This window comes from Siphateles boraxobius, unplaced genomic scaffold (assembly GCF_051911475.1).
Source record: "Siphateles boraxobius isolate OS27281-9 unplaced genomic scaffold, OSU_SipBor_1 100, whole genome shotgun sequence".
NCBI lineage: Eukaryota > Metazoa > Chordata > Actinopteri > Cypriniformes > Leuciscidae > Siphateles > Siphateles boraxobius.
In genome coordinates, this window is record NW_027508701.1 from 332,761 (window position 1) to 357,500 (window position 24,740).

The window sequence follows — 24,740 nt, forward strand, 5'->3', positions numbered from 1 at the left end:
TTTTACATTTTAAACCAGCTTTTCTCTGCAAAACCAGTGTAGTACAAATCATTAAATTTCTGTGGTAAATTAGCCTACCTGAAATTGCTGAACATTTTGATTTTAACATCTGATTAATGTGCTTACATGGTTGCTAAATAGAATATTTTTATGCATGCACTTAAAGGTCTTAAAGCACTTGAACCCCGACAACTGCAGGTAACTGCCTATTAAAAGCATTTAAAGATGGGTCGTAGAGAAATGTTTTCTAGAAGACAAAATATTTACAATTGTGGACTATATATAAAAATGTGCTATGTAAAAATAAAAAGCATATTCATACTTGTGATAAATAAATAAAAAAATGTGATCCCTATTTTGTACTTTTTAAATAAAAAATACATATGTTATGTAATATTTTTGAGTTATATTATTGCCCATTACATTATAGTGTTATTATATTATATTATATTAGTAACATTTAAAAAACTTCTAAACTTCAACATGTCATCTCCTACCTTCAGTGGTCCTGATGCAGAGTGAATCCAGCGATCAGAATGAGTCTGATAATAACCCTAGAGCAGATTCTATAGGTTTCTGTTCCCTAGAAGGATCATGTTTAGCGAAAACGAAACTTACACTCTCATAGTTCAATGAATGAGTTCTGAAACCAGTTTTCACTCAAAATAGCTCCGTTTCTAACTAAACCAGACACTTAAGTAGCCTAACCGTTGCAAACCAAAAAAACAAGATAGCCTGCTTCAAAACCATTTATTTGTGGTTACATGGTCCATGGTTTGACAAACATAACATTATCCCCCTCGTTTTTTGTAGTAAAACCATGCGAATTTAAAATCTTAGAAGGAGATCCCTTTTTAAAGTATTATGAGTTAGCCTACCTTGAAAAAAATTACTGTAATAAATGTAACATCATGGAATCTGTATTTACTCTAGGGGATTTATAACTACCTTAAATATAATTATAAATAATTAGGCTACTTTTATTTTGATAGCATGGCAGTGACCAGGCTCTTTTCTGTATGGCTTCCACCACGAAAAGAGAGAAACTGATTTCCCTTTGTTTACAGTGTATTACATCCACCAGTGATAATATCGCCGTCAGCTCGTGTGATTTTCGCCAAAAACTGAAAATGCTGACGTGTATTTCATGGCGTTATATTCTACATCCATATCCGTTCATCCGTGGCGAATTAGCTTATCTAACCATAACCAGAATCTGACTCTTGTGCACTGAATAATGTAACGAGATACTCTAAAGCTTCAGTCCCGGGTGTGTGATGATGTTCTGTGGAAACTGTGGTGTAACGGGTGAGTCTGCATTTTTGTATTCTTGGATGTTGCGTAGCGAACAGGGTGAAATGAGGGAATCTATATTTCAGCCCTTCAGAAATGTGTCACCTGACGTAAGTCATGGTTTGCTTGTCTTTTGTGGGAAAAACATCCCTGTTGGGCAAACAGACTTTATTCCACGCCCAGTTATTAGCGAACATACTCAGCTGCAGTTGTTTGCTGCATCATATTTTGGATGTGTGAGTCGCTGTGCTCGAGGCACATTTCCAGGAAGGAAATGTAAAAAAAAATGTTTCTCAAACCTGCTGTCCTCAACCATAATATGTTTTTAAGGCCATTATAATGAGCTGGTTTTGCTGCAGATTATATTTTAAAATACATAACCGGTTATCTTTCCAAGTTTCAAACATATTTCCAAACATTTTAAATGAATGGAGATCCTCATCTAGAGTACTGTGTAGAGGAAATTAATTCTCTCCTACTTAAGTCATTTATCAATTTTGTGTTATTCAGTATTTTGGCTAAATTTGAAATAAGAAAACTAATTTATGATAACTGCTGCCATTGGCAACAAACAGCTGTGACGTAAAATGAAGCAGATAAGGAAATAATGTCACACTTTAAGAGCCCTTCATAAAATTCAGCCACTGGTTAAACATCTGCTATGTGATGAGAATCGATATTTGCAATTTAAATGTAAAAAATCATAATGCAGTGTACCAAACAGTGTACGTTTACCGATTGGTTGAACAGATTTTGACATTAATATCCACCAGCTAACAAAAATATGTCCTAAAAACATTTTGCTAACATTCCCATTAAGTTATGAAAACTTTATCTATTCATTTTCTTAAATGTGGAACATCCAGTTTTTTTAAATGTTTTTTCTTGGTTATGTGAACATTAACAGAACATTTCAGTTCCTCATTTTGCAAGCAGCGTTACTTTTGAATGTTCTTTGAAACAAGTAGCGGACATTTAAAACATCTTAGACAAACAAACATCCAACCAAAACTTTTCAGAGGAAACATTCCATGAATGATGTATAATGATTTTGTCTATTAATGTTAATGTCTAACGTTATTAAAGACCAGATAACTGAACAAACATTCTAATAATGTTATTGTACGAACGTTTCTTCATAACTTTAAGATGTTGTGGCAAAAATTAATTATCAAACCATCATCACTGCGTAAGAGACGCTCTGAAACAAACTGTCTTTTAAAAGTATTTGTTCTTGCAAGAAGGACCCAGTCACCACACAGAAGTTACGCTGTAGTGTGAGTGAGACACACCTTTATACTATTCTCAAGGTCTTTACTCAGCGGGTTTCTTTTCCCCCGTGCACCTTCTATTCATCAATAGGTAACACTTAAAACCACCAAAGGTAAATACTAGGGTCAAAGGTCCCTTCCCAGCTGTTCCCAAAGTGTCTTACTCCTGCATTTCCATAGGTATAAAAACATACATATATCCTGTTCACATATCACAATAGAACAATAGAAACATGTGACTCACAGTACCTTGTAATATCTACTAAGATCAATGAATATCAAAATTTCCCTGTTAACGTTCCCTGTTAACTGGATTATTCCACTGTGATTAGTTATGCAGGGAAAGGATATTTGTTTTCTATTTTGGCAGAAACGAATGATGTTGCATCATTTGCATTTAAATCGTTCTTATAGTGTTGTCAAAAAGTACTGACTTCTTGGTACTGAAATTTAAAAATGTGACAATACCAGCATTTCCCTCTAGCATTTTGAGTGCTGTTGAACGGATTCTTTAACACCTCTGATTGGCCGTTCACATGCTCAACAGATATCTCTGTGATTGGCTACAATGATCAACAAAAACATCTTTGACACTCTTCACCGAGCGCTTACACAGATGCACACAGGAGCGTTTAAAAGCAGGTGTCTATCAGCTGATCCCCAGTATATCTACTGATAGACGCCGCTTTCAAACGCTCCCGTGTGTATCCGTGACAACATGTTTTTGAAGCGTTGATCATTGAAGCCAATCACAGACATATGTTGAGTGCGTCAACACAATGGCCAATCAGAGTTGTTAAAGAGTCCGTTCAACTGCTCAAAATGCTAGAGGGAATCGTCACATTTTTAAAATGTGAAGTCGGTACTTTTGACAATCCTAAAGTCTTATACAGTTGTATTAGTAAATAATTGATTGTTCCATTTGCTCTAGTTCTCAAACTTGTTTAGATTAAATTTGTGGACATTTAGACCGCCAATGCATGCTGACTCTCAATTACACCTGTACTACATTTTGAACTCACTGTATTATCATTTAACTCAGGCAATGTTTTTGTCATTAGGTGTGATGGACGTTTGAATCATTCAGCATGTCCCAGTCGTCCAAGCCTCGATCTCACCCTTGTGGCCTGTGTGACAAATCTTTTACCCAGATTTCCATGCTCACCAAACACCAGCGAATGCACACAGAAGACAAGACCTACAAATGCCCCTACTGTGACAAATCTTTCTCTCTTTCTTCTCGTCTGGTCCTGCATAAACGCAGCCATGCCGGGGAAAAGCCTCACACCTGTCGGCTTTGCTCCAAGACCTTCATCTCTTCGTCCCACCTGTCTCTGCACATGCGGTCGCACTCCGGCGAGAGGAAGTACAAATGCAGTGTGTGCTCCAAAATGTTCATGCAGTCGTCCCAACTTCTGCGCCACAAGACCATCCACACCGGCGAGAAACCCTTCAAGTGCCCCGACTGCAACAAGAGCTTTGGTCGTGCCTCACACCTGAAAACCCATCGCAGGCTCCACACCGGAGAAAAGCCCTTCAAATGCACACAGTGCGATAGGGCTTTCACACAAAAGGCCGGGCTTGTTATACACCTGCGCTTGCACACAGGCGAGCGCCCTTTCAAGTGTGACAAGTGTGGGAAGGCCTTCCGCACGTCCGCTCACCTGCTCAACCATCAGGCTCTGGAGTTAGGAGAGGGCAGGTTCGTGTGTGCCACGTGTCAGAAGGGCTTCCGGTCGCTGTCCATGTTGAAGCAGCACGAGAAGAGCCACCAGGGCAGCGGGACGCTCTGTTGTAGCGTTTGCTCCGGGGCATTCGCTCAATCCTCTTATCTGCAGCTCAAACTGCACTTACACAGCGGAGAGCAGCTCTTCCACTGCAAGGTGTGCAACAAAATATTCGTGAAGATGTCCACCTTTGAGAAACACTGCACAAAACATCAGATGGAGATGGACGAGGAGTGCGAGGACGAGACCGTAAAAGAGGAAGATCCCCCCTTTGAGCTGCATTCTGCTGCATCCCCGACACCATCAACATCAGAGGTCAACACGCGCTCCAAAACAAGAGCCAAAATTAAGAGTACAATGGACAACTCGTAATCATGGACTGACAAGCTTTTTGCAACATTAAAGAGAACCTATTATGCCCTTTAAGTGTTGATGTTGTTTTTAGGCACTACTAGAACATGTTTTCCTGCTTGAATGTTGATTATTTTCAGTCTGTCAGTAACGCCCTGTTAACTTCCTGTCTCTATGAAGCCCCTCCTTCTGAAAGCACACTGTGCTCTGATTGGTCTGCTGGAACAGTGTGTTGTGATTGGAGTGTGTTTGGAAAATGTCCCGCCCCTTAACATAACTGAGAGTTTCAACACTGCAAACTAACTGAACCAGGCCCCGCACCTTTATTCTGCGTATGAATTATTTAAATGAGGAATATCGTGACGTGTTCGTTCCCGGGAGAAACTCAAGACTACAGTGGAGGCGTTTCAGGAGTTCAGAAACACTGACACTGATATAGAGAAGAACTCAGAGCTTTTTCATGCTCAAACAGCAACATTACACACTAAAGAAAGATAAACGTGAAAAAGCATAAGAGGACCTCTTCAACATAATGTCCTACTGTATTTATGATTTGTCATATGAATGATGCCTTCATTTGTTCATATTTATGAACATCTCTCTGCACTCATACAGACCTGTGGATCATGTGCAGGTGTACAGAAACTTGTCTTTGCTGTGATTTTTGCACTTAATTTAATTAGTTGTTTTTTATCCATCATATTATCAAAAAAATGATAAAGCACTATAGGTACAAGCTTAGTTGGATTCTGCATGGGAGTGATGTCACATTAATTAAAGATATTAATTTTGCCATCACTGCCATGCAGAATCCAACTGAGCTTGTCTTTTCAATTCATATTCAATTCCCTCATATTTAATTCATTTGATTTTAATTGAGGTGGCGAACAGATTTAAATGCTACCTTAATATTTGTATTTATTTTAAATGTTGTATATAACCCGAGAGTGGAAAAACACGTCTTTTCTTTACTGCATTAGAACTCTGATTTTTGTTGTTACCCATTTCGGGAACCAATTCTTCAGTTCTGAATTTTGCACAAACCTAATTAATACAAAAACTTACTACTATACATTCTATATCTAAAAATACAGACAAATGTAAAAGAATTGAGACCTGCATAAATCTGCACCACTTTCTGAATTTTCTCTATAGATTTCCACAGTATTGAAAGGCCTGTCATTTATAACATTTACAAATTTCCACTTCTGTAGAGACCATTTATTTAAAATAATAATAATAATAATATTTTACTTCTAAGATTGTTGTAATGTTGGGAACAAACTAATTTCAATTAAATGTTTAAAACCATTCCTCAGAATTCTGCCGATTTTCCCTCTAAACCAGCAGTCTGTGTTTAGTCATATTGCTTATCTCTAAATCTGACGCCTAGGAGGATGATAAAAGAAAATATAACAGAACAGTAATATGATTTGTATTGTGTAATTTCATAGAGCTCAAGTAAGGTATTATTTACAGTGGCAGTAGCATTATGTAATATAATATGCAGTCAGCTGATTTCATATCCACAGAGAAACTCACAATACATAAATGCTTGGTATATTTATGTAGAGTTATCATATTCCTGAAGTCTGTTATGACCGTGAACAATGCTGTTGATTGGATCACTTGTGTTTATACTGTGTAGATGTTTATTTATTATCTTAGTTTAAATGTGAGATATTATTAAAAAATATGTATTTGATTACGGTTAAATTTAAATTACATTATTATGTATGTTGTTATAAAGCAATATAAGACAACATCTGTGATTGGCCCCTGAAATAAAGCTGTTATTAAAAAAAAAAAAAAAACGTTGTACTCCACACCTTTGAGCATTAGTAGTGTAAAATGCCTACAAGCGAGAACAGTTTCATTTTCAGTCGCATACATTTAACCATGGTTTCTAACCTTAGGACAGGTGTGTAGAACACATGGACTTTTTGGAGTAGGTTTTAATGGTGGCTACTTTTTACTCTAATTCTAATGCAAAAAATGTTATAGTGTATTCTAAGGGCATATTTTTTTTTACTCAAAGATGAGCGATGTCCTTTTTGCAAATGTATAGTGTATTGTGTTATGCACTAATAATTTTGTTGCTTTATATCAACACTAGATGGCGCTGTATGTCTGGTAATGGGGAGAGCAGAACTGGTACTTGTTTCTTTGGGATTCGCTCTCTCTGCTGTTCTCTGGTTAAACTGGTTTGCGGTGTTCTTGTGGTTTCTCCAGTGCTCTGGTGTTTTAGTGCTTATTTAGACTGTTGCAAACCGATCCTTTTCTCACCTTAATTAACCAACCCATGACAAAATTTGTTACCAATTAAATTCATCAATTCTGTAATCTTTTCACCGTCATGTTGTTCCAAATTCAATGGATTCTGTCTTTAATGAAACACAACAGGGGATGTTTGCAGAGGGTTTTTTCTTATTTTGCGAATTAAGTCATAGTCTTATATCAGGGGTATATCAGCCACTTCGGCTTCAAGCAAAGCTGTTCCAGCTAATCAAGTCCATCAAGTCACCTTCATTTATAAAGCGCTTTTAACAGTATCTATTGTTTCAAAGCAGTTTTACAGTGATAATAGAAATTACCGAACAGACTGTTTAGGCTTTACCACAGCTGTAGGATAAAGTTATTGTCCAGCTAAAGTTATTTTTGATTGATTCACTTCCGTTGGGAAGATCATTAGTTATTAACATAGGGGCCGCTAACACGACACCGTTCTAAACGCACAAAACAGTGCCTGGTGTCCCGAGAACACACTCCCTGAAATAGGTTCGAAGGTGCAAACGATTATCCGTTTTCTCTGTGCAAACCTCAAAAACGCAAACCTGTGAAAACGCATACGGCGCGCACATGCGCATCATGTGCTCAGTTAAGATTTCCATTACACGAGAGTAGATGTTAAAACTTCATGCTGATTTGTACTCTGCTATCGCCAAGATAAGGACCAACTAAGACATAGCTTTACAGTAACCTTTGCTTCTCCATCCATTTACGCTTCTTTCCAAATGGTGATGTAAATCTCTTTCTGTCTGGTGTTAATACAGTTTATTTTGCACGTCAACACACACAACGGCTGCAACCACAGTACGGTCTCCCCATAACAACAGTCTGGATTGAGCTGAGCAGGGGACAACTCTAGGGTCTTCAAGTGGGCACCTTCCGTCCTCAGTGTTTCGTCGACTAGCCCACGACACCTCAAGAGGGCTCGACAGTGACTCTGGCGTCCCAGAGTCACCCCCCTCCGTCCCCCACTCAACTCAGCCCAGCTTACTGACCTCTACATCCCTCCTGCTGCTGAGGTTGCTCCTTCCTCGTAGTTCACGTGTGACCTAACCACAACCTCTCCACAACCCGACCATACGCGCCAACCCGTTTGACTAAGGCTGTCGAGCCCCACTGCGGACGTTAAAGTGGCAACAGTTCCGTATGGCATACTACCGCAAAACACAATATCTGTCCAAACACCACTCCTCACTTACGCAACATACACAGGAACGTAATAACTGTAATTACTATGCAAACTATACAAATAAACCAACAGACTCTTCAAGTTCTTCAAGAATTCTACAAAACCGTAGCATGGCGGCCTGTACACAGCCAGCCAGACTTTTTCCATACCCAACCACAGCCAGTTGCTGCTCCTCTCTGCTGCTTCAGATAAGTTCTTTACTGTGCGACGCAACTCTTGGCCACTGAATCCGACGTCTCTGAGGAACCGGGTTGTGGAGTGTGCCACAAATCCTCGACAACCCACTTCCACTGGATAAACCTGGACTCTCCATCCTCGCTGTTCTGCTTCAGTGGCCAGATGAGCATACCGCAGTTTCTTCCTCTCATATGCCTCATCTACCGCATCCTCCTATGGCACTGTTAACTCTATCAGTTGAACAATGCGTTCTGATCCAGACCACAAAACAATATCTGGTCGGAGGTAGGTGGTGGCAATCTCAGGTGGAAAAATAAGCCGTTGATCAAGATCAGCCAGCATTTTCCAGTCCCTAGCAGCTTCCAGTTGTCCTGAGCGAGAATTAGTTTTAACACCTTTTCTTGGTGGTTGCTCGCCTGGGCGGAGGAATATTGTCTTCTGTGTGTAATGTACAGACATTATATCTCGACAACGTTTTATCTGTACAGAGGTAAAGGGAAGAAGGCCTTCACAGGGGAGAGACTAGTTGACACTTCAGGGATGTGTTGTCGTCGTGTCCAGGTGAAGGTCCTTCATCAGATCTGGATACGGCCTGGATCCGGTGGATTGCGGTAAATCTCGGGATAAACAGAGAGACTAATAATAGCGTAGACGCCATCCTTCTTATGATGTAACAAGTACATCAGGATTAATGGGAAGTGTTACCGGTTCCGGCCGATCTAAACTATGCAGCCTAACATTGAATTATAGAAGTCTATAATGTGTTATGTGTATGCTAGGCCAAAGAGATGTGTTTTTAGTCTAGATTTCAGACTGTTCCAAAGTTTTGGTGCTAAATAGGAAAAGGATCTACCGCCAGCAGTCGATTTTGATATTCTAGGTATTATCAACTGGCTGGAATTTTGAGATCGCAATAGACGTGACGGACTATAATGCGTTAAGAGCTCGCTCAAGTACTGAGGAGCTAAACAATTTAGTGCTTTGTAAGTAATCAGCAATATTTTAAAATGTATACGATGTTTAACAGGGAGCCAATGCAGTGTTGACAAAACTGTGCTAATATGGTCATACTTCCTGGATCTGGTAAGAACTCTAGCGGCTGCATTTGAGCAGCTGTAGTTTGTTTATCAAGCGTGCAGGGCAACCACCCAGTGGAGCATTACAATAATCTAGCCTTGATGTCATGAACTAATTGTTCTGCATTTTTCAATGAGAGCATATGACGTAATTTAGATATATTTTTAAGATGGAAAAAATGCAGTTTTACAGATACTAGACACACGACTTTCAAATGAAAGATTGGTATCAAAGAGGACTACGAAGACTTGACAGAGCAGCCATCAAGTGTTAGACAGTATTCTAGGTTATTACGTGAGGAAGTTTGTGTCCAATAATTAAAAAGTTCTCTTTCAGAATTAAGTAGTAGGAAATTGCTAGTCATCCAGTTTTTTATATCAGCTATGCGTTGCGTTTATTTTGTGAATTTGTAAGTTTCGTCGGGTCGTGAAGAAATATATAGCGGAGTATCATCAGCATAACAGTGAAAACTAATGCCATGCTTCCTCTAGATATCTCCTAAGGGTATCATGTACAGAGTGAACAGCATCGGTCCTAGTACTGAGCCTTGTGGTTGTCACGGTTGTGGTGCGGGTTGAAAGAGAACTCAAGGCAAGAAGGCTCCAATGCAAAGATTTACTCATAACAAACTCAAAACAGGTACAGGCAGGCAAACGGGCAGACAAAACTCACACTAACCACTGTGTTGGACCCTCAGGCGTCCATGGCGGAGGAGACCCTTCTGGTGGCTGTAGGCCCTTGGGCGCCCACGGCGAGGGTCTTTGGCCCCCCCCAAAAAAATTAATGGGGAGAGTGACAGGGTCAGGACAATGTTCAGTACTGGACGGAACCAGCGGTGAAAGGGTCTCTGGGCTGGACGGAGCCAGCGGTAAAAGGTTCTCTGGGCTGGACGGAGCCAGCGGTAAAAGGTTCGCTGGGCTGGACGGCGCCAGCGGTAAAAGGTTCGCTGGGCTGGACGGCGCCAGCGGCGAGGGCTCTGGGCTGCACGGCGTCAGCGGCGAGGGCTCTGGCGCAGGATCAACGGGCTCTGTGCTGGACGGTACCAGCGGTGAAGGCTCTGTGCTGGACGGGACCAGCGGTGAAGGCTCTGTGCTGGACGGGACCAGCGGTGAAGGCTCTGTGCTGGACGGGACCAGCGGTGAAGGCTCTGTGCTGGACGGGACCAGCGGTGAAGGCTCTGTGCTGGACGGGACCAGCGGTGAAGGCTCTGTGCTGGACGGGACCAGCGGTGAAGGCTCTGTGCTGGACGGGACCAGCGGTGAAGGCTCTGTGCTGGACGGGACCAGCGGTGAAGGCTCTGTGCTGGACGGGACCAGCGGTGAAGGCTCTGTGCTGGACGGGACCAGCGGTGAAGGCTCTGTGCTGGACGGGACCAGCGGTGAAGGCTCTGTGCTGGACGGGACCAGCGGTGAAGGCTCTGTGCTGGACGGGACCAGCGGTGAAGGCTCTGTGCTGGACGGGACCAGCGGTGAAGGCTCTGTGCTGGACGGGACCAGCGGTGAAGGCTCTGTGCTGGACGGGACCAGCGGTGAAGGCTCTGTGCTGGACGGGACCAGCGGTGAAGGCTCTGTGCTGGACGGGACCAGCGGTGAAGGCTCTGTGCTGGACGGGACCAGCGGTGAAGGCTCTGTGCTGGACGGGACCAGCGGTGAAGGCTCTGTGCTGGACGGGACCAGCGGTGAAGGCTCTGTGCTGGACGGGACCAGCGGTGAAGGCTCTGGGCTGGACGGGACCAGCGGTGAAGGCTCTGGGCTGGACGGGACCAGCGGTGAAGGCTCTGGGCTGGACGGGACCAGCGGTGAAGGCTCTGGGCTGGACGGGACCAGCGGTGAAGGAAGCTCTGTGAAAAAGTCTATTAAATCAGTGCTGAACAGGACCAGCGGTGAAGACTCTGAACTGGACGGCACCAGCGGTGAAGGTTCTGCGCTGGGCGGAACCAGCGGTGAAGGCTCTGTGCTGGACAGGTCCAGCGATGAAGGATCTGAGCGGGAAGGTAGTGTTCCAGATCGGGGATCGACACTCTCCAGACACCGGAGAACGGTCTCCCTCCATTTCAGACCGGTGGTGTCTGGGAGGTCGATCCGGTGGTGAAAGGTGGCCCCGATCCGGAACAGAATACACAACCTCTCATCGTCGAGGGTGCTGTCGAGGGCAATCCGGATGAAACCCTCGGCGAACGAGAGGAAGTGGTGGCATCTCTCAGCCAGGGCAATAATTGTGACCCCATCGTCCATCTTGGGGCGGTCGATTGTTCTGTCACGGTTGTGGTGCGGGTTGAAAGAGAACTCAAGGCAAGAAGGCTCCAAGGCAAAGATTTACTCATAACAAACTCAAAACAGGTACAGGCAGGCAAACGGGCAGACAAAACTCACACTAACACAACTATGAATGACTAACAATCGACAAGGACAGACTGAACAGGAAGGAACTAAATACAAGTACAACCGAACACTAACGAGGTGAGACAGGTGACACAGATGATGAAGACGATGAACAGGTGGGTGATTGAGGGAGTGAGTTCAGGTGTTGAGACAAGGAGGATTCTGGGGAGTGTAGTGAAGACGAAGACAGGCTGATGCAGACGAGGACTGTGACAGTGGTACACCATACTGAACTTTTGACCGATAAGACATCTCTTCATTTACTGCTACAAACTGATAACGGTCAGATAAGTATGATTTAAACCATGCTGATGCAATTCCACTAATGCCAAAATAATTTTCGAGTCTATTTAAAAGTATGTTGTGGTCGATAGTGTCAAATGCAGCACTAAGATCGAGTAACACTAATAGAGAGATACAACCACGATTCGGATGATAAGAGCAAATCATTTGTGACTCTAATGAGAGCTGTCTCAGTACTATGATACGGTCTAAATCCTGATTGAAAATTCTTGCAGATACCATTTCTTTTTAAAAAGGAACATAGTTGTGAAGATACTGCCTTTTCTATTATCTTTGACAGAAAAGTTAGATTCGAGATCGGCCTGTCATTGACTATTCTGTAGGATCAAGTTGGGTTTTTGAACAAGTTTAATCATAGCCAGCTTAAAAGTTTTTGGTACATATCCTAATGACAAAGATGAATTAATGATATTGAGAAGAAGATCTATGACCTCTGGAAGCATCTCTTTCAATAGTTTAGTCGGTATAGGGTCTAACATACATGTTGTCGATTTAGATGATTTAACGAGTTTAGAAAATTCTTCCTCTCCTATGGCAATAAATGAATAAAATGTTTGTCAGTCTTATTTAGAACTACAGGTATGTGTTGGAGCTGGTTGGAACTAAACTCTGTAGGAGTGACCCTCCAGGATCTGAGTTTGACACTCCTGGTTTAGATCAACATTGGGATTGATTGAGTGATTGATGACAATTTTAATATTTGGGAAAAACTATATGTTCTCCTCGTATTGTCCGTTTTTGTCTTTACCTTATCCTCTGTGAAAGACAAACAATAGTAAATATTTAAAATAGTAAATACTAGTTATCTAAATAGCTGGCTAATCGTTAACTTGTCAACATCAGCAGCTTGTCACACTGTTTTTTACAGGAAACCGCTGGCAGCTGTGGTTACTGGTTACCAGAGTATTCCTGTAAAAAATACAGCAGCACAGTAGATATCTTTACCGACAAATTATGTAAATTGATTTACAGTAAATGAAATCATGGATGAATCACATTAAAAAACTGTTGAGTCTAAAAAGAAAATTGTAAATTTTTATATAAATAGACCATTTCCTGTATTTTTTACATGTAATAATTTCTTATTGTGAATCAATAAATGATAACATTAACAGGGAAATATCAAACAAAAAACTAATTTAAACTGGTAAAACAACAGTAAAACTTTGCATTTTAAATGGAGATGTTCTGTATATTATACATAAAATCCATTCATAATATGCTGTATTTTTATGTTTTAATAATGAAGTTATATTGTGGTAAATCTCAAAAATACATCTTGAGAAAAGACAAGAGAGGAAAATATCACTATTGGGAAATTTATTTAACAGCCATCGTCAATAGTTGTAAACGATTGGATGCATTTATTTTTTCAAACAATTTTCAGCATTTTTTAAACAGTTTAAGTGTCAGGCGCACAGCAACAACCTACCCTCTCCCTGTCTGGAATGTTCCACAGTATGGCATAAAACTTACCTATCTCCATGGAGACAATCAGGTGATGCCAACAGGCCAAGTTACAGGTCAGATCTGTGGAGAGGCGAGCCCCCTTACAGTAAAAATGCCGTACATTTTTTTTTTGTTGCAATAAAAACAGTTCTAATTGAATAAATGCAAGATAGATAAGCTTTATACCATACTGTGGAAATTTCCCGCAAAGCAAGAACATCTTCATGAAACAAGCAGGTGGTGGACCCTCCACCAGAAAAAGTTACAGAGTGCACCTTTAAGACTTTAAAACAAAATGACATATTGTCCCTTAATAACCACATTAATAACCACATTAATACACATTATGGATTTAACAAAGCGAAAACTAACAGTACCTCTTTTCAAACAAACAGTCAGAGTCCACAGAGAGAGTCCATATTTGGGACACATTGTGGATTTAACAAAGCAAAAACTAACAGTACCTCTTTTCAAACAAACAGTCAGAGTCCACAGAGAGAGTCCATATTTGGGCTTAACGCCACTCGTGATTGGAGAGTTCCTGTATCAGAGTGAGGACTCGAGGGTTCACGTTGAGACGACGCTTGGAGTTTTTATTCTATACTTTGGTTCCATTTTCTAGGTTTATCAAGAAAAAACACCTGTAGAATAAAAGCATATTAAGCATTTTAATTGATCAGTAAAAAAATAAAATAAAAAAAAGACGACTAAAAGAAACATACATACACATATATATTAAAAATAAATATATATTTTATTTATTAAGGTAATACCGGGTCCTAGCCCGACCGAGACTCAGAGCCGAACCAAGGCCGAGACTCAGGCCACACCCAGAGGCAAGGCCGGGCTTGAGTCCGGCTTTTAGTCTGGGTCTGACTTTCGGTCTTGTGTCCCGGTCTGGGTCCCGGCCTTAGTTAAGGTCCGGATTAAGACCAGGACCTCGGAGCCAGACTCCAGGTCCCAGAGTCCCAGGTCCCAGAGTCCCAGGTCTGAGAAATGAGTAAGCCATGTTTACTCACCTTTGAAGAAACTCCAGAGTTGAAGCCAGGTCAGATGGATAATGGATATTAAAATAGTAGTAGCTCCCGAACATGAGACATAGTGCAGAAATGATGGAGGAGATGTCTGTGTTGATAAGGTTCCGATCCAGACTCAGCATGTACCTTGTTGAGGAATAACAGGACTGTCCTATGAACAAACTATTTAACGGGTTATATTAATAAGCACTGCATTCACATGATAAATTCTATAAACAGTGCAATAAAAAAAGAGAGATATGAAACAAACTTACCACAGACAGAGGCACTTGCTCAAGGTTGGACCTCTTCTTCCAGACATGCATCTTCTACATTGATGAGAAGGACTCCATGTTCTTCAAAGTAGCTGAGCAGAAGCAGGAGCATCTCTATCACATCATCTGAGCAGCCACTCTGCAGTCCCGCATCCTCTGAAGCCTTGCATAATTCTGAAGGAACTTCTTGCTCTTGTTGACTCAAACTGTGGTCATGTAGTCAAGAAGCCTTTTTCCCCTTCAAATCCAAATTTCATGTGAATGTCTCTTTGAGGTCAATCCCAGTGAGTTCCATGAAGTGGACTGACATGCCAAGTTCATCAAACCAAAAAGGCCTCTCCTTTCTAAGACATTTGATACTTTTTCCCTGGTTGACATGTTGACGCTGTGTGTAAAACGTGGACTTCATTAAACATTTTACCTCCTCTGGATTGGCATCAGAGTGTTGGAACATCACCTTGAGTTTTCTCATCTTTTGCTGCTGGCTCTCTTGTGTTTCTTCAAGAGGCAGAAAATTTACATTCCATTTAATGCATCCGTAAGTGTCCTGCATTGCTGCTCTCTCTTCTAATGGGATCTCGTCTGTGTGGTCTGAGACATCAGTCTGGTGTTTTCTTTTTCTTATTTTGCGTGTTGAAGTGTGCTTCACGTTTTCAATTTTGTTTTGCAACTGTTTGAGAAGGGAATGGTAGCCTGTTCCAACAATATCACCCTCTATTACATCTTGGAGAGAATTGGGGATATTTTGCCACCATTTTTGTTGAAACGTCAGTTGAATGCTTTTTACCTACTTGAGGGCATTTTTCCATCATCTCAGTCACAGCAATCCGGACCATTTTCCTCCTCAGTTTTGGGCCGGTCCTTTTTCCCCTCTCCAAAGAATGCATCACTACCTCAGGAAATTTATTCCATGAAATTTTAAAGTTGTCGTCACACTGTGTGTCAAGACCTGGGCTGCTGGAGGAGGTTGAAGGTTGAACTTCTGGGTGAGACGGAGCGATGACAGCGAGTGGGTAGGTGAGGATTCATCTAGGAAGGTTCGGTCGTGAGTCACTCATATTTGCACTGAAGAAAAAATGCCTCCTTCAAACTGAACAGAAAAAAATATACTGTAGATACAGATTAACAGAGCAGGGACATGCATCAGGTAACACTTATATTATTGTCAAACTATTTACAGTGAGAAATAAGTGAGCTTTAATTGGACTTGCCACAATACTGTGTTTTAGTGGAATGACTTGGTATCCATCAAGAATGTATGATACCAAAGGATAGAAATCGGGCAGGTCATTAATGTTGATACACTGTAACCCAAGACTGTCCTTTGTCACAGAATACAGATGGTATTCTGAGAGGAAGAATCCTTTGTGGATATTCATCAAAACATACACAGATGAGTCATTTTGAATCAAGATGAGTAGAAGTTCAACAAACTCCATATACTCATCATTTCTGTACACAAGAACTGTCCTTTTTTATATGCAGTGCCCTTGTACTGAATGTCTGTGGTATTGCTTTCTGAAAAGGCTAACTCCCTGACTGCATGTTTAATAGTTACTGTAGAGGTTGGGATAAAACGCACAGCTGTCCTTCACCTGCAGTAGTTTACTGCATTCTTGCCCAGCTAAAAGATATACATGATACATCTGATGATGCTCTGACAAAGTTTGACAAATGTTTTTGAAGTTTTTCAAGTGTCTGGCACATCTTTTAAAATAACTGTTTACTTTCAAACCAAAGTGTCCATAACCTAATCAATGGACTAATTTTCAAGAGCAGTGTTGAATAATGGCACAAATAGTGGTGCTTGGGTTTTAGTTGAATTTCAGGATACAACATCTTTCTCAACTCCAAATATTCTTGGAGCAAAATGTCATACTTCATCCTCATGGTTTTGCACCAATAAAAACTTCTCAAAAGGTTCCAGTTTTGAATGTCTTGCCCTGATAACTTGGCTCCATCAGGGTTGACAGCACATGCATTTGTGAGCGTTTCAGATCCTTTGTACTTAAACTGTTGATGCGCCTGTTTAAGAGCAATAATTTCAGTGATAGCTGCATCAATTTTGAGATGTTGGATCTGTATCCTTCCACCCTGTCTTGCTTTCAAAAAGTTGAGAAACTGATGGCTGAGAAAGACCTTTCGTGTCACTTTTTTTCTGGATGATGAACGTGCTTCAGATGAGTAGCAGATTTTTACTAGCAGATCTTGATGACCCATGCTGATTATTTTGTCACAGATTTTACACTGCGCTTTCCAAGGCGATACTTCAGTAAAATACTCCCACGCTGGAACTTTCTTCAAAGCCTTTGCCATCTGAAAATAATAGAAACATTAAAAATAATTGAAATGTTACAGGTCAAATGTGTTTCTTTACCTATACCTTAAAACATGTGTGTAAATTACATGGGTAACACTTTGCAAGTCCCATTTGTGAACAAGGATGTTAGTGCATTAACTAAAGTTAACAGATAAAATCAAAATGAAAACTCAATATAAACATGTATTAATAAATGTTGAAATTGATGAAATTATGACCATTTAAATATCTACGCAAAGGCCCGAGCATTACAATTACATGAATGTAAATTATGTATAGACTTAAACTTTGTTTGCTTATTTTTTTAGCACACTTAATGATCTTTTAATCAAAATAACAAAATATATATTCTAGTGATGATAAAAAAAGAGAACTGAAATCGAATGAGTTTCTGATTTGTTTATAAGTCAGATGCATGAACATACTCGGGGGATTTGGCCGCCAAAAAAAACGTTCATCCGCGGAGGCACCTCTTCGGTCTTTGAATTCGCCCTCTCGATGGCTGGGGAAGAGCCACGAAAATTCTTACCGCTGGATCTAGACACGACGGAGTCCTTCTGTCACGATCCACACACGGGAAACAGGGAGATCCAATTGCAGTAAGAATTTATTGGGGAAATCCGTAATCATACATTCAGTCCAGGCAGGGGTCAAAACCAAAGTAGCAATCCAAAATAAACAAGAACAATACAAACGGGCAAGAAGGCAGTACTCAGAAGTGGGGTGATGAAAAACAAGGACTCCGTAACAAACACTAAACAGGCAGGGTATTTATACACAGAACAAGACAATCATGACGGGGAACAGCCGAGTGCAATGAACAGTGATGAGCGCAGACAAGGATTGTGGGGAATGCAGTTCCAAAGGTGAATGACACCGTGGGGAAAGAGGACCTCTAGTGGACACCAGGGAACATAAACCAGACACTGTGACACACTTGACTGTAAACCCCTGTTGAGTCCGCTAGTCAGGAATGTGGAAAAAAATATGTTCTTCATGTTTAATGTCTATTTACTATAAACGCGTAAATAAATTTAAAAAATCACTTGTTCTAGATTGAACATAAACTTTCACAATCATATTTTTATCACTGCTCTGTCAATAAACAATGGTTCAACCCATTAGATAAATCAGCTTATAAGTTTAAAAATGGTCATCTATTCGGGCAATACTAGGCTCAAATAGACTATTTGTGATTGGTGAAATATTTCATGAAACATTTTTGGTCAGTAAACCCTTTCTTGAGTCCTTAACTATACTGATCTGTGAAGTCTTTCACAGTACAGTTTTGATTAGTTAACTCTTCCCTGAGTCCTTAACCATTATTATCTTTGGAAACTTTCACAGTACAGTTTTAGTCAGTTAACCTTTCACTGAGTCCTTAACTTTACTATTCTGATTTGTGAAAGATTTCACAAAATACTACACAAAGGTAAGAGTTACCACGTTAGCATAATTGTTAAATACGTTTATTAGACACATTAATATGTTATTGTTGTATTTAGGTTAAACCTTTAATTTGACTAACGTGATACACCAAGGGTTATGGCAGTTGACCTGATCACATTCCCCCTTGCGTCTGTGGCCACACCCACAACACAAAGCTCCGCCCACTAACTCCTCTTCTTTCTGATTCGTCTAGAAATGTGCCATTTTCCTAACAAAAACTATTAAATTAGCATACCTAGCGCATTCATGGGGTGTTTCTCAAACAGAAGGCTGCATCCTAGTGTTGTGTACTTCCTAGTCCTGTCCTGTGGAGGCAGTTCACCTACTTATACTGCGCCCTAAACAATGTTCTCTTTTTGTGAAGAAAAAGTACATGATTTTAAATGTGGAGCTGAAGAATAGACAAGTTTTGGGACATACAATCATGTCATTAAATTGCTTCTTTAACGGAGGATTTGTAACATAATTACTTGCATCCTGTCGCTGTAAACTGGCCTGTCAATCATCTTGTCACAGTTAACAACCTCCACATTTGATTTAATTTAATTTCCTACTGTATTGGAGAGAAAAGAAGTAGCACGTTGATCTGCCAGTCGCAGGCCTTTCATGCGGAGAACTCTGCTCATATCATAATAATGCACTTAAAAATGAATGGCCAAAAACATCTTTATAAAAGTTCACATTGTTGTTTCAAATGCAATGTATAACACTTATAAAATAAAATAAATATTTTATATCAGCTTAAATGTTGATTATTAGTCACTCAAAGCCCTTTATCTAAACCTCTCTACTTAACCATCGGTCGTGCACATCCGCCATGTTTGTAGGTTTTAGACACTTTTTACTCATCGTTTTTTCCGTCAGTTCTTTTTACGTGAATTGGAATGTGTGCAAAGGATTGTGGGTGATTGAAGGATGCGGAGGATACACTTGATGCATCCTACAAATCAGCCGAATGAAGGACATGAAATTAAGGCTGTTTTCAAAGGTTCCTTCAAACTGAGACGCCTTGAGCGGCGCTAGATGATGTCAGGGCTCTCAAGTCTCACGCATTGGGCGTGAGACACACGCATTTCAACCCGTTCACACGCTCACACGCCACACCTTGTATTTCTCACGCTGAGGAGTAAGGGAACTTGTCCCGCTATACAATTAATGGACGAGGCGCAGGCAAACGGAGGGAAGTTCTCTGCCGAGTTCATAGCATCTGTTTCGAGTTATACAGAGTTAAATGCTAGCTACCAGCCAATCAGAAATTAGAATTAGTTGTTTCCGGGTAAATTATGTGTTCCCGCTGCAAGCACGTTCGTTACTAGACAACACGCGCACACACGGAGTGGAAGTTGAAAGAGCACGATCTGATGAATGTGGTTTGCGGACATCTTCATTTTTTTTTTTAGCATTTTGATTTTACGATTCCTGCACGAAATCTCTTGCCTGTGATCAAAGACAGTGAGAGCTGATGTTGAGGAGTATAGCCAAATTCGTGCTAAATTATTTTTGATGCATTCAAAAACTCTCCAACTGCTTTTAAAGGGGTCGTCGGATGCAAAATACAGTTTTATATGGTATTTGCAAATAAATGTGTCTTTGCCGTGTTTGGACACAATCACCATGCAATGAAAAAAATCCATTCACTTTTTTTTAATCCTCAAAAAGCCAAAAAGTTGTTGCTCATTATCATTTAAAGAGACATGCACCGAAACGGGTCACTGTGAACAGAGCTGTTTTTGAAGAGGTAAAAAGGGTGTTGTTTTACACAACCATTGAGAAATTTTAACCAAAGTATGTTACAAACTTTACATGAAGACCCAAAAGAATCTGTCACGATTCATGAGTTCGCTGTTTTCTTCATGTCTCGTGTTATTGTTGTTTTGTGAGTATGAGCGCGTGTGAGTGGGCGTGACCGCTCGTTCATCTGATCACCGGCTGATCTCATTATCAGCGCCAGCTGCTGCCAATTCACCTCTCTATAAAGACTCATCACAATCTCCTCTCTTTGTCAGATCGTTGGTTTGGTGTCCTCCGTGTCGTGCTTCGTGTCCTTGTTGCAGTCTGTTCCAGTTTGAGTTCCTGTTCGGTGTGTCTTCGTGTCCTGTCTCGTCTGGATTTTCCCTGCACTGGATTCACCTTCACCCGCACTGGATTCACCTTCACCCGCTCTGGATTCACCATCATCTGCACGCTGACCACCGAGTCCCTGCGCCACCATCTGCTGAGATTCTTGAGATTGTCTTTGTGTCTTCTGACTAAAATAAAAGAGTTAACTTGCACTTGCTTCCGCCTGATCTTGTGACAGAACGATCTGACCAAACATGGAAGCAGCAGGCGAAACTTCAACCTCATGGGAGGATTTCGTGAAAGTCAGCATCTCACGGATAGATACCCAGGAGAGAAATATGAATGATTCGGGCCGGGCTATTCAAGCTCTTGTGGCGCAGGTGTCCGAGCTCACCCAGCAAGTCCAACTTTTGCGGGTTCCCACTGCGCCACCCACGCCGGCCGCTCCCCCTATACCACCAGAGAGCGCCTTCCAGTCAGAGCCCAGACTACCAGTTCCGGAGGCCTATAATGGTGAGCCAAACTTTTGCAGGGCATTTCTAACACGCTGTTCTATGCACTTCTCCTTGCAACCCAGGACCTTTTCCACAGAACGAAGCAAAGTGGCGTTTGTGCTCACACTCTTGACTGGAAGGGCAGCTCTGTGGGGGACGGCGGTGTGGGAGAACCAAGATCCATGCTGTGCCTCGTTCCAGACACTCGCCGCCGCCATGAAGGGAGTCTTTGACCGCTCAGTCGCTGGAAAGGAGGCAGCAAGGATGCTAGCGGATCTCAAGCAAAACGAGAGATCAGTATCGGACTACTCTATAGATTTTCGGACTTTGGCGGCGGAGTGTCAGTGGAACGAGGAGGCGCAGTGGGACATGTTCCTGCATGGGCTGGCTGACCGCGTCCAAAAGGAGATTTATGCACTGGACTTACCCCCCACCCTTAACGAGTTGATCGATCTGGCACTTCTTGTTGACTCTCGACTCTCCCGAGTCGAGGGTCGGAAGGGACCTGCTCGGGGTTTCGGAGTGGTGGACGCGGTCAGCCCTATCTACGATCATGAGCCCATGCAGGTCGGTCGAGCTCGGCTTTCCCGGGAGGAGAAGGAAAGGCGGATGTCCCAGGGCCTTTGCCTTTACTGTGGCTCTGCAGGACATTTTGCTTTCAACTGCCCGGTAAAAGGGCAAGCCCGGCAGTAAAACTGAGGCTACTGTCGGGTGGGATCTCCGCTGAGAAGACCTCATCAACATCAACGCTCCTCCCGGTAAGGCTCAGGTGGTCAGCTCACACTCACGACTGTCAAGCACTACTGGACTCCGGGGCTGAAGGTAACTTCATGGACTACACTTTTGCACTCAGGATTCAGGTTCCCCTTCTACCCCTCAGTCACACCATCGCAGTGCACGCGCTCAACGGACAAACACTCCCCACTATCTCTTATACCTCTGGACCCCTCACACTCAGCGTATCCGGCAACCATTCTGAAACCATCTCTTTCTATATCCTGGACTCACCCCTGGCACCCATTGTTTTAGGTCATCCCTGGCTCATCAAACACAACCCCAAAATAGACTGGCAGCAGAGATCAGTGTCTGAATGGAGCAGTAAATGTCATGAGTCCTGTCTTGTGTCTGCTTGTCCGTCTGTTTCTGTTTGTACGTTTCAGGAGGAAGCAGCGGACTTGTCAAACGTGCCCACGGAGTACCTATACCTGAAGGAGGTGTTCAGTAAGTCTCGTGCTGCTTCTCTCCCTCCGCATCGTCCCTATGACTGTGCTATAGAGTTACTGCCAGGTACGTCTCCGCCTAAGGGCAAGTTATATTCACTTTCTGTCCCAGAGAGAGAGGCTATGGAGAAATATATTTCTGATTCTCTAGCAGCGGGGTTCATCCGTCCCTCCTCTTCTCCAGCAGGGGCGGGGTTCTTTTTTGTGGGGAAGAAGGATGGGTCTTTGCGACCTTGTATTGACTACCGGGGGCTGAACAACATCACGGTAAAGAATACTTATCCTTTGCCATTGATGTCTTCAGCCTTCGAGAGGTTGCAAGGAGCATCTATCTTCACAAAATTGGATTTACGTAATGCTTATCATTTGGTCCGCATCAGGAGGGGGGATGAATGGAAGACTGCTTTTAATACCCCCAGGGGGCACTTTGAATACTTGGTCATGCCTTTCGGCTTGTCCAACTCCCCAGCGGTCTTCCAGGCACTCGTCAATGACGTGCTGCGAGATATGGTCGACCAATTCATATATGTCTACCTGGATGATATATTGATTTTTTCTTCTTCTCTCCAGGAACACGTGCAGCACGTTCGACGAGTGCTTCAGAGACTGCTAGAGAATGGGCTTTTTGTCAAGGCGGAGAAATGCGCTTTTCATGCACAGTCTGTTCCTTTCCTTGGGTACATTGTGTCGTCTGAGGGAATGCGTATGGATCCTGAGAAGGTTAAGGCTGTGGTGGATTGGCCAAGTCCAGATTCCCGTAAGGCCCTACAGAGGTTTCTGGGGTTCGCCAATTTTTACCGGCGGTTTATTCGCAATTTCAGCCAACTAGCCTCGCCTCTGACCGCCTTGACCTCCCCCAGAACTGCGTTCAGGTGGTCAGATGCAGCGGAAGCTGCGTTTGCCAAACTAAAGGGCCGCTTTGTTTCAGCCCCCATCTTGGTTACCCCTGATCCATCACGTCAGTTCGTGGTGGAGGTCGATGCGTCAGAGGTGGGGGTAGGTGCAGTGCTATCCCAACGCTCTCTCACAGACGACAAGATGCACCCATGCGCGTTTTTGTCTCATCGATTATCCCCTGCCGAACGTAACTATGATATTGGTAATAGAGAGTTGTTGGCAGTCAAGTTGGCATTGGAGGAATGGCGCCACTGGTTAGAAGGGTCGGGGGTACCTTTTGTCGTCTGGACAGACCATAAGAATTTGGAATATATCAGAACTGCTAAAAGATTGAACTCTAGGCAGGCTCGGTGGGCACTTTTTTTCGGACGTTTTGACTTTTCTCTCTCGTACCGCCCGGGCTCCAAAAACATCAAGCCCGATTCTTTATCACGCATTTTTGACCGTTCCGATCGCCCGTCTACTCCCGAGTGCATTTTTCCAGAGACTCTAATTATCTCTACACTCGAATGGGAGGTCGAATCGAAGGTCAAGACGGCCTTACAAGGGGTAACGCCTCCGGTCGGTTGCCCACCGAACCGCTTATTTGTGCCAGAGGAATTACGGTCCGACGTTGTTCGGTGGGGGCATTGTTCCAATGTGGCTTGTCATCCAGGAGTTAGCCGCACTACATCTTTAGTCAAGCAACGATTTTGGTGGCCACGTATGGCTCGCGACGTTCACAGTTTTGTTTTGGCTTGCTCAGTTTGTGCCACTGGTAAGACTTCCAATCGACCCCCAGATGGGCTCCTTCAACCGCTGCCGGTCCCTTCGAGACCCTGGTCCCACATCGCTCTAGATTTTGTCACCGCCCTCCCACCCTCTCAGGGTAACACGGTAGTCTTAACCGTGGTGGACCGGTTCTCGAAGGCGGCCCACTTTATTCCCTTGCCCAAATTGCCCTCAGCCAAGGAGACAGCGGTAACAGTCGTTAACCACGTCTTTCGGTTACATGGCCTCCCGACAGACGTGGTTTCCGACAGAGGTCCCCAATTTGTGTCCAAATTTTGGCAAGAGTTTTGTAGATTACTGGGTGCGACTGTTAGCCTGTCCTCAGGGTTTCATCCCCAGAGCAATGGCCAAACTGAGAGAGCCAACCAGGATTTGGAGAGAACGTTGCGATGTATGGTTTCCAAGAATCCTTCCTCATGGAGTCAACAACTTTCAATGGTGGAGTACGCCCACAATTCATTACCAGTATCATCCACGGGCCTATCTCCGTTTGAGTGTAGCATAGGGTACCAGCCACCAATTTTTCCTAGTCTGGAACCCGAAGTCGCGGTTCCCTCCGCTCACGCCTTTGTCCAGAGGTGTCACCGCACTTGGACTAGAGCCCGGGAGACTCTACTCCAAGTGGGAGCGCGCACCAAGGCCAAGGCCGACCGCCACCGGCGGAGGCCTCCCGTATACGTCGTCGGTTCCAAAGTGTGGCTTTCTACCAAGAACATTCCTCTCCGTTCCG

General features: G+C 42.8%; 2 protein-coding genes across 2 annotated transcripts in view; one reads left to right on the forward strand and one right to left on the reverse strand.

The window, feature by feature from the left end:
* The window catches only part of LOC143747365 (sacsin-like), a 40,712-nt gene extending 40,129 nt beyond the window's left edge, over positions 1-583 (reverse strand). Inside the window, exon 1 of the mRNA XM_077240131.1 lies at positions 498-583. The gene's annotated coding sequence lies outside the window, so the exon portion shown is untranslated. The remainder of the gene's footprint in view (positions 1-497) is intronic.
* Positions 584-976: 393 nt separating this feature from the next.
* On the forward strand, positions 977-6,982 carry LOC143747400 (uncharacterized). Its single transcript, XM_077240185.1, has 2 exons — positions 977-1,308; positions 3,626-6,982. The coding sequence occupies exon 2, from the start codon at positions 3,653-3,655 to the stop codon at positions 4,661-4,663; it is 1,011 nt and encodes a 336-aa protein (XP_077096300.1). The 5' UTR covers positions 977-1,308; positions 3,626-3,652; the 3' UTR covers positions 4,664-6,982.
* Positions 6,983-24,740: the final 17,758 nt, after the last annotated feature.